At 44.5% G+C, this 13,761-nt stretch overlaps 1 protein-coding gene across 6 annotated transcripts in view; it reads left to right on the top strand.

Moving 5' to 3' along the window:
• Window positions 1–13,761, top strand: part of LOC135544440 (nuclear pore complex protein Nup214-like) — a 70,022-nt gene that overhangs the window by 9,544 nt on the left and 46,717 nt on the right. For 5 of the 6 annotated variants that reach the window (XR_010456336.1, XM_064972044.1, XM_064972045.1 and 2 more), the window contains exons 8-22: window positions 150–256; window positions 441–507; window positions 1,038–1,164; window positions 2,247–2,405; window positions 2,545–3,019; window positions 3,126–3,265; window positions 5,306–5,388; window positions 5,488–5,571; window positions 7,546–7,695; window positions 7,919–8,077; window positions 8,302–8,408; window positions 8,548–8,739; window positions 12,882–12,964; window positions 13,052–13,135; window positions 13,226–13,522. Coding sequence is in view for 5 of the 6 variants with exons in the window: in XM_064972044.1 (XP_064828116.1) it covers window positions 150–256; window positions 441–507; window positions 1,038–1,164; window positions 2,247–2,405; window positions 2,545–3,019; window positions 3,126–3,265; window positions 5,306–5,388; window positions 5,488–5,571; window positions 7,546–7,695; window positions 7,919–8,077; window positions 8,302–8,408; window positions 8,548–8,739; window positions 12,882–12,964; window positions 13,052–13,135; window positions 13,226–13,522 (2,314 nt within the window). In the remaining variant the exon portion in view is untranslated. The remainder of the gene's footprint in view (window positions 1–149; window positions 257–440; window positions 508–1,037; window positions 1,165–2,246; window positions 2,406–2,544; window positions 3,020–3,125; window positions 3,266–5,305; window positions 5,389–5,487; window positions 5,572–7,545; window positions 7,696–7,918; window positions 8,078–8,301; window positions 8,409–8,547; window positions 8,740–12,881; window positions 12,965–13,051; window positions 13,136–13,225; window positions 13,523–13,761) is intronic. The other variant, XM_064972043.1, reaches the window with a different exon arrangement.

Below are 13,761 nucleotides of genomic sequence, written 5' to 3'. Positions count from 1 at the left end.
GAACCGCTGCTCTGTCATACAGCTGAATGATTAGAACATTTTGCAGTGTTTAATTGTTATAATATTACAAGGTTCATTTCACGCAGTGATAAATGTTTTCCTTCCTGATAGATTGTGACATTTTGACAATTAACATGTTGATCTGACAGACAAAGACCGAGAAGAGGGAGGAGAGGTACCTGAACTTCAACGACCCCGTCTACGGCACCTGCACAGAGAGACAGCTGCACTACTTCCTCAGCCACATAGAGGACTGGTGAGACGCTGCCCACTCTGTATTCTGCCCTGCCTGTGTACAGAACACTGCAAAAGCTAAAAAGCTCTTGTTTGTAGAAAGTGGCTTTTGTATGCGTACTTAGTTGGTATAAGCTCTGTTCTGTTTTGAGGAACAACCGTGAGGTTGGTTAATCACATATACTCGTTGTTTCTCCTTTTTTCAGGGATGTTGTTCTTGCCGCCTCGGCAGCCTCCATTGAAGTCAGTGTCATCGCCAAGCAAGAAGATAAGGTAATATTTGGGGACCCGCTATTGGTTTGATTCTCACCTTGGGTCTTAGAAACTGTAGCAGGTCAATGTGGATTTCTCAACTTCAGATGTCTTTGTGCACCACATAGTCAGATCCATTAGGTACCTCCCACAAGCAAACATCACCTCAGTATCTTCTGATAAATTATTATAGAGTAGCAAAGCCTGGGTGGCATGTAGCCTAGCGGCTAAGAGTGTTGGGACAAGTTGCTGGTTCGAATCCCCAAGCTGGCAAGGTGGAAAAATCTGCCGTTCTGCCCTTGAGTAAGTCCGTTAACCCCAAACAACAACTACTCCCCGGGCGCACTGACTTGGACGTCGGTTAAAATAGCCCCCGCACCTATCTGATTAAGAGGGGTTGGGTTAAATTCGCAAGACACGTTTCGGTTTAATACATTCCGTTGTGCAACTGACTAGGTATCGCCTTTCCCTTCCCAAAGGCCAACTGATGTTGATCAAGTGAGCAACTATGTCATTTAACCTCTGCCATGTGCTGTTGTGGTGTTGTTCAGTCCAACTGGGAGCTGTGGCTGCTGGAGGACGCCAGTAGGGGAGAGCTGCCCGTTTCACAGAATAACGACGACACACTGCCTTTGGGCCTGGCCATTGTCTACACCAGCCAGCAGGAGATCCACATCAGTGAGTGGTTGCTGCTCTCTCCTCTTCCAACTTTCCACATTCTTCTATGACCCCATTCCAAACTGGTCACTTGATCCTTGACCTGCATTAGGATTTGTAAATGTTTAAACTAAGCTATTTGACACACTTCCGCCAACCTGCCATATTGTTACCAGTCCAGTTCGCCCAGATCTGAGAATGTAGAATACACTGGAAGCCTCAAGCGAAATAAGATGGTGAACCATTTGGAATCAGCTGATATGCTGGTCAACCATGGCAGGATCAGTGAATGTTGCACTTCAATTAGATGCATAGTTAAACTTTTTGTAATACACTGTGCAACGTTCATCTCCTCAGTAGCAGTTGGTAGGCAACGCTGGTTGGCACAGTGGTTTTTTTGGGCAGCTGTGAGATGAAAAGTGATAAGCTACTGTCTCAGAATCTACTGTTTAAGGCAGTCAGACAGTCACATAGCACCGCTGATGTTGCTGTCTGGGCTACCCACTCAAAAGGACTCCACCAGCAAACCAAATCAGCTGTTTGTGCAGCATTTTGAAATGATTGTACTCTGATCAAATCTAAGTGAGACCTCAGCTGTATTGGAGAGAAAGAGCGAGGGAGAGATGGTGAGGCCCACGCTCATTTGAATTACTCAGACAAATGAAATTACAACAAACAGCATAGCCAGACAAGCATATCTGAGAATGTTGATGAGGTTTACCTTGAGCTTTCCAAACTTTTGTTTTCTCTATAGAGAGCAGTCTCAGGCACTACTCATTATTTGTCTCATCACACTGGCCTTAGTGATGATGCTCAGGGCTTTGTTTCTTATTAAGACCTTAAGGTCTCTTAACTCACACAGAAATATAGCCCTTCCTATGCTCTGTCCTTGTACTTATCTCAGCTTTGTGTGGGTGTGCATCTGCCTCGAGAGCTTTAGTGTGTTTGACCATGTGGGTGTGTTTGCCTTTCAATGGCTGTGGGTTTGCTGTTGTATTGAAGTCTGTGTGTTTATGCCTGTGTGTTTCTCTCTGACTACCCATAGTTGTACTGCCCTTCTCGTTGGCCCTCTAACATGTCTATCACCTCAACTGTCGTTACAGCCGATGAGAAGACTCTTCCCCCGGTGCCCACTCTGCTGCTTCTGTCTACAGACGGAGTGTTGTGCCCCTTTTCACTGCTCAACCTTAACCCTGGGGCCAAGCAGCTGGTCGCTGCCCCCACCAACCTGGCTCTGGACGGAGAGAGACTGCCCCCTGCGGGTCTGTATTTATTTTATGTCTCACTGGAGACATTTGTCTTATGATACTTGTTATACCTATACTACTAACATACTGTGGAGTACTTATAATAGTGTTGTGATATGGCCCACTAAAAGCAGCGCTCTCCTCTGCTTTGCAGGTTCTGCAGCCCCCCCGCCCCCTTACCCAACCCCTATCGCATCAACCCTGGGGTCGTTCCCTCCTCTCCGCCCCCCCTCGTCCCCCACGCAGACTCCCCCTGCCTCCCTGTTCACCACCACAGCGCCTGCCCCAGCTCCAGTCTCCTCATCTGGCTTCTCATTCTCCATGCCCCCTTTCTCCTCCACTGCTCCTCCCGCCTTGTCCCTCGGGGGCTACACGGCCTTCAGCGCGGCCCCAGCCTCGGGCACCTCCGCTAGCTTCTCCTTCGCCTCCAAGCCTCTGACTGATACCCCCGCCGCAGCCTCCTCCTTCTCCTTCAGTGCCCCCAAGCCTCCAGTGGTGGAATTTACACCAGAACCCTCCCCCACTCCGACCTCCACCCCCCAGCGCCTGGCCACCGCCTCCCCTATCACGGTTTTCCGAGGTACCCCCGAGCCAGCCACTCCCGCTGTGAAGATGAACCTCAGTGACAGGTGAGAGGAGAGTTTGATTTAACTGAATAAATTTTACTGTGTTCACATATCTCTTAGATGCGAGCTGGCTGACTTGGCTAGATATATTTATGTTTCTGTTCCTCAGGTTCCTGGCAGTGGAGACCCCTGCTCCAGCTGCAGTTACAGCCTCCCTACCCTTCTCCTTCACCCCCAAACCTGCATTCTTTGAGCCCACCAGCCAGCCCGCCCCGCTGCCCATTGTCACCAGGCCCACAGCCATGCCAGGTAAGGAGTATGATGAGCTTTACAGCATTATTCATACATATTTATATGAATGGCTTTGATAAAATAATACAATTTTAATTTGTATACCAACATTAGCATATTTGTCAAATCAAGTCAAATGTTATTTGTCACATAAACAAACAGATGTTAATGCGAGTGTAGCGAAATGCTTGTGCTTCTAGTTCCGACCATGCAGTAATATCTAACAAGTAATCTAACCTAACAATTTCACAACAACTACCTTTATACACACAAGTGTAAAGGAATGAATAAGAATATGTACATAAAAATATATGAATGAGTGATGGCTGAACGGCATAGGCAAGATGCACTAGATGGTATAGAATACAGTATATACATATGAGATGAGTAATAAAGGGTATGTAAACATTACATTTATTACATCAATTTTTCCATTATTAAAATGGCTAGAGTTGAGTCAGTATGTTGGCAGCAGCCACTCAATGTTACTGATGGCTGTTTAACAGTATGATGGCCTTGAGATAGAAGCTGTTTTTCAGTCTCTCGGTCCCCGCTTTGATGCACCTGTACTGACCTCACCTTCTGGATGATCGCGGGGGGAACAGGCAGTGGCTCAGGTGGTTGTTGTCCTGGAGGGCAGGTAGTTTTGCCCCCGGTGATGCGTTGTGCAGACCACACTACCCTCTGGAGAGCCTTACAGTTATGGGCGGAGCAGTTGCCGTACCAGGTGGCGATACAGCCCGACAGGATGCTCTCGATTGTGCATCTGTAGAAGTTTGAGTGTTTTAGGTGACAAGCCGAAATTCTTCAGCCTCCTGAGGTTGAAGAGGTGCTGTTGCGCCTTCTTCACCACGCTGTCTGTGTGGGTGGACCATTTCAGTTTGTCCGTGATGTGTACGCCGAGGAACTTAACTTTCCACCCTCTCCACTACTGTCCCGTCGATGTGGATAGGGGGATGCTCCCTCTGCTGTTTCCTGAAGTCCACGATCATCTTCTTTGTTTTGTTTACATTGAGTGTGAGGTTATTTTCCTGACACCAAACTCAGAGGGCCCTCACCTCCTCCCTGTAGGCCGTCTCGTTGTTTTTGGTAATCAAGCCTACCACTATAGTGTCGTCTGCAAACTTGATGATTGAGTTGGAGGCGTGCATGGCCACGCAGTCGTGGGTGAACAGGGAGTACAGGAGAGGGCTGAGAACGCACCCTTGTTGTTACCTACCCTCACCACCTGGGGGCGGCCCGTCAGGAAGTCCAGGACCCAGTTGCACAGGGCGGGGTCGAGCCCCAGGGTCTCGAGCTTAATGACGAGTTTGGAGGGTACTATGGTGTTAAATGCTGAGCTATAGTCGAGGAACAGCATTCTTACAGATATTCCTCTTGTCCAGATGGGTTCGGGCAGCGTGATTGCGATTGCATTGTCTGTGGACCTATTGGGGTGGTAAGCAAATTGGAGTGGGTCTAGGGTGTCAGTTAGGGTGGGGGTGATATGGTCCTTGACTCGTCTCTCAAAGCACTTCATGGTGATGGAAGTGAGTACTACGGGGCGGTAGTCACTTAGCTCAGTTACCTTAGCTTTCTTGGGAACAGGAACAATGGTGGCCCTCTTGAAGCATGTGGGAACAGCAGACTGGGATAAACACACCAGCCAGCTGGTCTGCGCATGCTCTGAGGACGTGGCTGGGGATGCCGTCTGGGCCTGCAGCCTTGCGAGGGTTTTACTCGCGTTGGCTGCAGTGAAGGAGAGCCCGCTAGTTTTGGTAGCGGTCCGTGTCAGTGGCACTGTATTGTCCTCAAAGCGAGCAAAAAAGTTGTTTCGTCTGTCTGGGAGCAAGACATCGTGGTCGGCGATGGGGCTGGTTTTCTTTTGTAGTCCGTGATTGACTGTAGACCCTGCCACATACCTCTCGTGTCTGAGCCGTTGAATAGTGACTCTACTTTGGCTCTATACTGACGCTTAGCTTGTTTGATTGCCTTGCGGAGGGAATAGCTACACTGTTTGTATTCAGTCATGTTGTAGTTTGGTTTGTGATTTCTTTATCTTTTCTGTCTCATCCCCAGTTCGCCCAGTCCAAACCAGTACACCCCCCATGGTTGCACAAAAACCTGCCCCAGCCACCCAGGCAAGTGCACCCACTCCACAGGTATTAAATCATCAGCCTTCTCGGGTATTAGGCCAATCCATTTCTTGTAGTACTGGTCATAATAGTAGAGACAAAATCTGTCTGTGTTCCCTCCTGTAGGCAGCACTGAGTGTGAAGGCCCTGGAGAGACAGCTGCAGCAGAGGAAGGACTCGGACCCAGTCATGGCTGGAATACTGGAGGAGGTAACAGATTAATCTAATGGTCTTTCTCTTAAAGCTGTAATCTGCACACTTGAAACAGCACCACTGTTCGTCCCAGCGTCTTTGTTATTGTTTTGTTTGGTTGATGAAACAGGCGAGGAGTGTCCGGCATTCTGATTTAAAAATATATATATATATATACAGTACCAGTCAAAAGTTTGGACACACCTACTCATTCAAGAGTTTTTCTTCAGTTTTAGTATTTTCTACATTGTAGAATAATAGTGAAGACATTAAAACTATGAAATAAAACCCATAACAGCTTTGCACACTCTTAGCATTCTCTCAACCAGCTTCATGAGGAATGTATTTCCAACAGTCTTGAAGGAGCTCCCACATATGCTGAGCACTTGTCGGCTGCTTTTCCTTCACTTCTCGATCTCTCATCCCAAACCATCTCAGTTGGGTTGAGGTCGGGTAAATGTCCCACTAAGCGCAAACCAGATGGGATGGTGTATTGCTGCAGAATTCTTTGGTAGCCTTGCTGGTTAAGTGTGCCTTGAATTATAAAAAATCACTGACAGTGTCACAAGCAAAGCACCATCACACCATCACCTCAATGCGGTGGGAACCATACATGCGGGGATCATCCGTTTACCTACTCTGCGTCTCATAAAGACAAGGTGGTTAGAACCAAAAATCTCCAATTTGATCTCATCAGACCATAGGGCAGATTTTCACTTGTCTAATGTCCATTGCTCGTGTTGTTTGGCCCAAGCAAGTCTCTTCTTCTTAATGGTGTCCTTTAGTAGTGGTTTCTTTGCAGCAATTTGACCATGAAAGCCTGATTCGCGCAGTCTCCTCTGAATAGTTGATGTTGAGATGTCTCTTACTTGAACTCTGAAGCATTTGTTTGGGCTGCAATCTGAGGCTGGTAACTCTAATGAACTTATACTCTGCAGCAGAGGTAACTCTGGGTCTTCCTTTCCTGTGGCGGTCCTCATGAGAGACAGTTTCATCATAGCGCCTGATGGTTTTTGCAACTGCTCTTGAAGAAACTTTGAAAGTTCTTGAAATTTTCCACATTGACTGACCTTCATGTAATAATGGGGCTGTCATTTCTCTTTGCTTATTTGATCTGTTCTTGCAATATTATGGACTTGGTCTTTTACCAAACAGGGCTATCTTCTGTCTACTACCCCTACCTTGTCACAACACAACTGATTGGCTCAAACGCATTAAGAACATATTAACTTTTAGCAAGGCGCACCTGTTAATTGAAATGCATTCCAGGTGACTCATGAAGCTGGTTGAGAGAATGCCAAGAGTGTGCAAAGCTGTCACCAAGGCAAAGGGTGGCTACTAATCTCAAATATAAAATATATTTTGATTTGTTTTAACGCTTTTTTTGGTTACTACATGACTCCATATGTGTTTAATAGTGTTGAAGTCTAAACTATTATTCGAAAATGTAAAAAATGGTTCTGTATAGAAGAAAGTATGTGGGCACCCCTTCAAATTAGTGGATTTGGCTATTTCAGCCACACCCGTTGCTGACAGATGTATAAAATCTCCATAGACAAACACTGGTAGTAGAATGGCCTTACATAGTTTTGATGTCTTCACTATTATTCTACAATGTAGAAAATAGTAACAATTTATAAAAACCCTTGAATCGGTAGGTTTGTTCAAACATGACTGGTACTGTATATTCTGGTGTTCTGTTGCCTGTGCAATGATGGTCGTTGTTTAAAGTAACTTCTTTGTTGTTATAATATTCCAAATGGGCGAAGCTGTTTCACCAAGTAAGGATTCCAGATTTAAATGACTGCTATTTAATTGCTTTCTAATTGTATTACTTAATGCTGTTTGTTGTCATAACCTCACATAATCACTGTAGTTAACCCACAAAGGAATCGAACCCACCACTTGGCTATTTCCAGCACCATGCTCCAATCATTTTCCAGTAAGTATATTGTCCTCATGGTAGCTTCATGCTGATTGTGTTCCTCTCAGATTGGCCATTTCCAGAAGGAGCTGGCTGACCTGAAGGCGCGCAGCCACAAGGCAGACTTTAGAGTGGGCACCATAGAGGAGATGAAGGAGCTGAGGAAAGAGTCTAAAGACCTCCACGTCTTCACCCTGGAGATAAAAGAAACCACTGAGGTACAAACTGAATTTGATTAGAATGTATTATTAAAATGAGAGGTAAAGCCAGTCTGAATCAGGACATTAAGCTTGGTGAAGTTGCCATTGTTAATGTATCCAGTTGTGTCCAATTCAAAATAACACACAACAAACTGGTACCACACACACTACAACCTCCTAAAGACATAGACCCTTTCTATCCCTCAGGCTCTGACCATGTGTGTGTTCTTGTTCACCCCAGTCTCTCCATGGGGACATCAGCACTCTGAAAACCACCATGCTGGAGGGCTTTGCCGGTGCAGAGGACGCCAAGGCCATGAGTGAGCTCAACAGAGACAGAGGCTACCTGCAGCTGCTGTACAAGAAACCACTGGACCCACGCAGTGAAGACCAACTCAAGGTAAGCCTGGGGGGGGAGGAGGATGATTGCTCTATACATTATGGGAGGATGAGATGGATGGTTGTGTGTGTAAAGGGAACTTCCATGATTCATCAGAGTGGATGTTTTAGAAATGGCAAAGGCAAAACACTATTGAACAAGATGACCCATGTTAAACAGTTTTTCGTACAGCAGACTTTGTTTTGTTGGGTGTTAATTTCCTCGTGGTTTTTTCCCTTAACCAGGAGATCCGCAGGCTGTACCAGTATGTGAAGTTTGCTGTGGAGGATGTGAACGACGTGTTGGACCTGGAGTGGGAGAAACATCTGGAGAAGAAGAAGAAGAAACAGAAGTGAGTGAGAAAAAGAAAATAAATCACTTTAATTTTTGACCTGTAATTAATTTCCTATGACAATTTTCTCATTATCATTCATTGTATGTTAAATGTTTCCTTTCTAACCAATTCCCTCTGTGACTCCTGTCTCTCCCAGACACATGATTGTCCCAGAAAGGGAGGCTCTGTTCACGGCCCTGGCCAACAACCTGGACATCATCAACCAGCAGAAGCAGAGACTGGACACACTGGTCAAAGACCTCCATGCCCTGCGGCTCTACAACAAGACTGCAGCCTGGAGTACTCCTGGCCCCACCCAGCCCGCTGCAGCCACCCCCACAGAACAGGGGTATGTACAAGGGTGTATACTTGAAATACAATGGCCAGATATGTAGCAGCACGAGGATGTTTTTGGTCTGTTTAGTTTTTTTATATGTCAAATGTTCATTGGGGCATGTGTGTGTTGCAAATAATGATGCACAGTGTATTAAAAATGAAGTAGGCTATCAGTCCTCATGAACTCAGTTCTCATGCTGCCAAACATACTAGAGGTCGACCGATTAATCGGAATGGCCGATTATTTCGGGACGATTTCAAGTTTTCATAACAATCGGAAACCGGTATTTTTGGACACTGATTTAAAAATATATATATATTTTACACCTTTATTTAACTAGGCAAGTCAGTTAAGAACACATTCTTATTTTCAATGACGGCCTAGTAACGGTGGGTTTAACTGCCTTGTTCAGGGACAGCACGACAAATTTTTACCTTGTCAGCTCGAGGATTCAATCTTGAAACCTTACGGTTAACTAGTCCAACGCTCTAACCACCTGCCTCTCATTGCACTCCACGAGGAGCCTGCCTGTTACGCGAATGCAGTAAGAAGCCAAGGTAAGTTGCTAGCTAGCATTAAACTTATCTTATAAAAAACAATCAATCATAATCACTAGTACTCCCCATCCGGGATCGTGAATAAAGCCTCAGGCTCATTAGCATAACGCAACGTTAACGATTTCTGAAAATCGCAAATAAAATGAAAATAATGCGCCTGCTCTCAAGCTTAGCCTTTTCTTAACAACACTGTCATCTCAGATTTTCAAAATATGCTTTTGAACCATAGCAATTCACTAATTTGTGTAAGAGTATGCAAAGCTAGCTTAGCATTTTGAGTAGCATTTAGCACGCAACATTTTCACAAAAACCAGATAACCAAATAAATAAAATCATTTACCTTTGAAGAGCTTCGGATGTTTTCAATGAGGAGACTCTGTTACATAGCAAATGTTCAGTTTTTCCTGAAAGAATCTTTGTGTAGGAGAAATCGCTCCGTTTTGTACATCACATTTGGCTACCGAAACGAACCGAAAATTCAGTCACCAACAACGTCAAACTTTTTCCGAATTAACTCCATAATATCGACCGAAACATGGCAAACGTTGTTTGGAATCAATCCTCAAGGTGTTTTTTCACATATCTCTTCATTGATATATCGTTCGTGGAAGCCTGCTTTCTTCTCTGAATTCCATGAAAAAATACTTGCAGCTGAGGTTTGCGCACCAATTTCGGCGCAGGACACCGGGCGGACACCTGGTAAATGTGGTATCTTATGGTCAATCTTCCAATGATATGCCTACAAATACGTCACAATGCTGCAGACACCTTGGGGAAACGACAGAAAGGGCAGGCTCATTCCTCTCGCATTCACAGCCATATAATGAGACAATGGAAAACGGAGCCTCAAAAATCCTGCTGATTTCCTGGATGCCGTTTCATCTTGGTTTTGCTTGTAGCTCACGTTCTAGGGCGAATATCTTTGCAGAGAATATCTTTGCAGTTCTGGAAACGTCAGAGTGTTTTCTTTCCAAAGCTATCAATTATATGCATAGACGAACATCTTTTTGTGACAAAATATCTTGTTTAAAACGGGAACGTTTTTCATCCAAAAATGAAATAGCGCCCCCAGAGTTTCAAGAGGTTAACTACACATGGTTGATGAAATTACTAGTTTATCTAGGTGTGTCCTGCGTTGCATATAATCGATGCGGTGCGCATTCGCAAAAAAAGGACTGTAGTTGCTCCAACGTGTACCTAAACATCAATGCCTTTCTTAAAATCAATACACAAGTATATATTTTTAAACCTGCATATTTAGTTAATATTGCCTGCTAACATGAATTTCTTTGTCACTTCTCTTGCAACGGAGTCAGGGTATATGCAGCAGTTTGGACCGCCTGGCTCGTTGCAAACTGTGTGAAGACTATTTCTTCCTAACAAAGACAGCCAACTTCGCCAAACGGGGGATGATTTAACAAAAGCGCATTTGCGAAAAAAGCACAGTCGTTGCACGACTGTACCTAACCATAAACATCAATGACTTTCTTAAAATCAATACACAGAACTATATATTTTTAAACCTGCATATTAAGCTAAAATAAATCCAGGTTAGCAGGCAATATTAACCAGGTGAAATTGTGTCACTTCTCTTGCGTTCATTGCATGCAGAGTCAGGGTATATGCAACAGTTTGGGCCGTCTGGCTCGTTGCGAACTAATTTGCCAGAATGTTACGTAATTATGACATAACATTGAAGGTTGTGCAATGTAACAGGAATATTTAGACTTATGCCAACACCTACTTTGGCTGCCACCCGTTAGATAAAATACGTAACTGTTCCATATTTCACTGAAAAAAATAAATGTTTTGTTTTCAAGATGATAGTTTCCGGATTCAACCATATTAATGACCTAAGGCTCGTATTTCTGTGTGTTATTATGTTATAATTAAGTCTATGATTTGAGCAGTCTGAGCGATGGTAGGCACCAGCAGGCTCGTAAGCATTCATTCAAACAGCAATTTCGTGCGTTTTGCCAGCAGCTCTTCGACTGCTTCAAGCATTGCGCTGTTTTTGACTTCAAGCCTATCAACTCCCGAGATTAGGCTGGTGTAAACGATGTGAAATGGCTAGCTAGTTAGCGGGGTGCGCGCTAATAGCGTTTCAAATGTCACTCGCTCTGAGACTTGGAGTAGTTGTTCCCCTTGCTTTGCATGGGTAATGCTGCTTCCAGGGTGGCTGTTGTCGTTGTGTTCCTGGTTCGAGCCCAGGTAGGAGTGAGGAGAGGGACGGAAGCTATACTGTTACACTGGCTATAGTAAAGTGCCTATAAGAACATCCAATAGTCAAAGGTATATGAAATACAAATGGTATAGAGAGAAATAGTCCTATAATTCCTATTATAACCACAACCTAAAACTTCTTACCTGGGAATATTGAAGACTCATGTTAAAAGGAACCACCAGCTTTCATATGTACTTATGTTCTGAGCAAGGAACTTAAACGTTAGCTTTCTTACATGGCACATATTGCACTTTTACTTTCTTCTCCAACACTTTGTATTTGCATTATTTAAACCAAATTGAACATATTTCATTATTTATTTGAGGCTAAATTGATTTTATTTATGTATTATATTAAGTTAAAATAAGTGTTCATTCAGTATTGTAATAATTACAATTACAACAAATAAATAAAACAAATCGGCCGATTAATCTGTATGGGCTTTTTTTGGTTCTCCAATAATCGGTATCGGCTTTGGAAAATCGTAATCGGTCGACCTCTAAAACACCCTCGTAAAACTGACTATCCTACCGATCTTTGGTGATGTCATTTACAAAATAGCCTCCAACACTCTACTCAGAAAATTGGATGCAGTTTATCACAGTGCCATCCGTTTTGTCCCCAAAGCCCCATATACTACCCACCACTGCGACCTGTATGCTCTCGTTGGCTGGTCCTCGCTACATATTTGTCGCCAAACCCACTGGCTCCAGGTCCTCTATAAGTCTTTGCTAGGTAAAGCCCCGCCTTATCTCAGCTCACTGGTCACAATAGCAGCACCCACCCGTAGCACACGGTCCAGCAGGTATATTTCACTGGTCATCCCCAAAGCCAACACCTACTTTGGCTGCCTTTCCTTCCAGTTCTCTGCTGCCAATGACTGGAAAGAATTGCAGAAATCACTGAAGTTGGAGACTTATATCTCCCTTACTAACTATAAGTGTTAGCTGTCAGAGCAGCTTACCGACCGCTGCAGCTGTACACAGCCCATCTGTAAATAGCCCATCCAACCAACTACATACCTCATCCCCATATTTGTTTTTGTTTTTCTGCTCTTTTGCACACCAGTATTTCTACTTGCACATTCTCATCTGCACATATATCACTCCAGTGTAAATTGATCAATTGTAATTACTTCACCACTATTGGCCTATTTATTGCCTTACCTCTTTACTTCATTTGCACACACTATACAGATGTTTCTATTGTGTTATTGACTGTACGTTTGTTTATCCCATGTGTAACTGTTGTTTTTGTCGCACTGTTTTGCTTTATCTTGGCCAGGTCGCAGTTTTAAATGAGAATTTGTTCTCAACTGGCCTACCTGGTTATATAAAGGTGAAATAAATAAAAAATACTTTTGTGTTTAATAGTTTGGACAACGAGCTGGAGAGTTTGAGAGATGCACTCCTGAAATCCAGTCTAGACACCATTCCTAAGACCTTAAAGTCTTCAGGTAAAGTACTTTCCAACCCGTGTCTCACTGTGTTAACTATTGTTCTTGAGTGATGTAAATGTATTATGATTCTTCCCACTTCTTCAGCCAAGATGTCTCCAGTGAAGCAGTCTCAATTGCGTAACTTCCTCTCCAAGAGGCAGACACCACCAGTCCGCTCCACCGCTCCAGGTACTCCCAACACACAGAACGTAGTGAGCAGTGTAGTGTAAGTAATGTGTGGAATGTACTTCTCCTGAATGGTTCCATCTTTTACCCCAGCCAACCTGTTCCGCTCGGCCTTCCTCTCTCCCAATTACTACGAGGATCTGGACGATGTGAGCTCCACCTCCTCCCTGTCTCAGGCCCTTGACCCAGACTACTCCCACTGTTTTGAGGAGGAACCGGAGCCCGAGCCTGCCCCCCTCCCCGTTCTGCCCACCTCTATGCCCCGCCACCCCACGGTGGTACGCACCCCTTCCATAGCCCCAGGGTTTGGTGCCATCCAGTCCACTCCTTTCAGCAAGGTGCACCAGGGCCTGGGCATGGGCCTGGGACTCAGCCCCATCCTAAGCACAGGTAGGAAACTCCATTGACTTTTTAGTTTACCTTTATTTAACCAGGTTGGTCAGATAACAAGAGGTTCTAAAACTTTGCTGTTGTACTATGTAGTTTGTATTGCATGTTTTATCTTCTAGTAACAACCATCAGGACAGAGAGTGGACAGCCAACCATATGACAATGTGCTGTTCAATGTGGTTTTCAGAGAGCTGGTCTGTTGTACAGTAAGTTATCAAATGTACTAACATCTTTAGCGA

This window comes from Oncorhynchus masou, chromosome 8 (assembly GCF_036934945.1).
Source record: "Oncorhynchus masou masou isolate Uvic2021 chromosome 8, UVic_Omas_1.1, whole genome shotgun sequence".
Lineage (NCBI taxonomy): Eukaryota > Metazoa > Chordata > Actinopteri > Salmoniformes > Salmonidae > Oncorhynchus > Oncorhynchus masou.
Note: the sequence above shows the minus strand (reverse complement) of the source record. Positions and strands in the feature narration are given on the sequence as shown.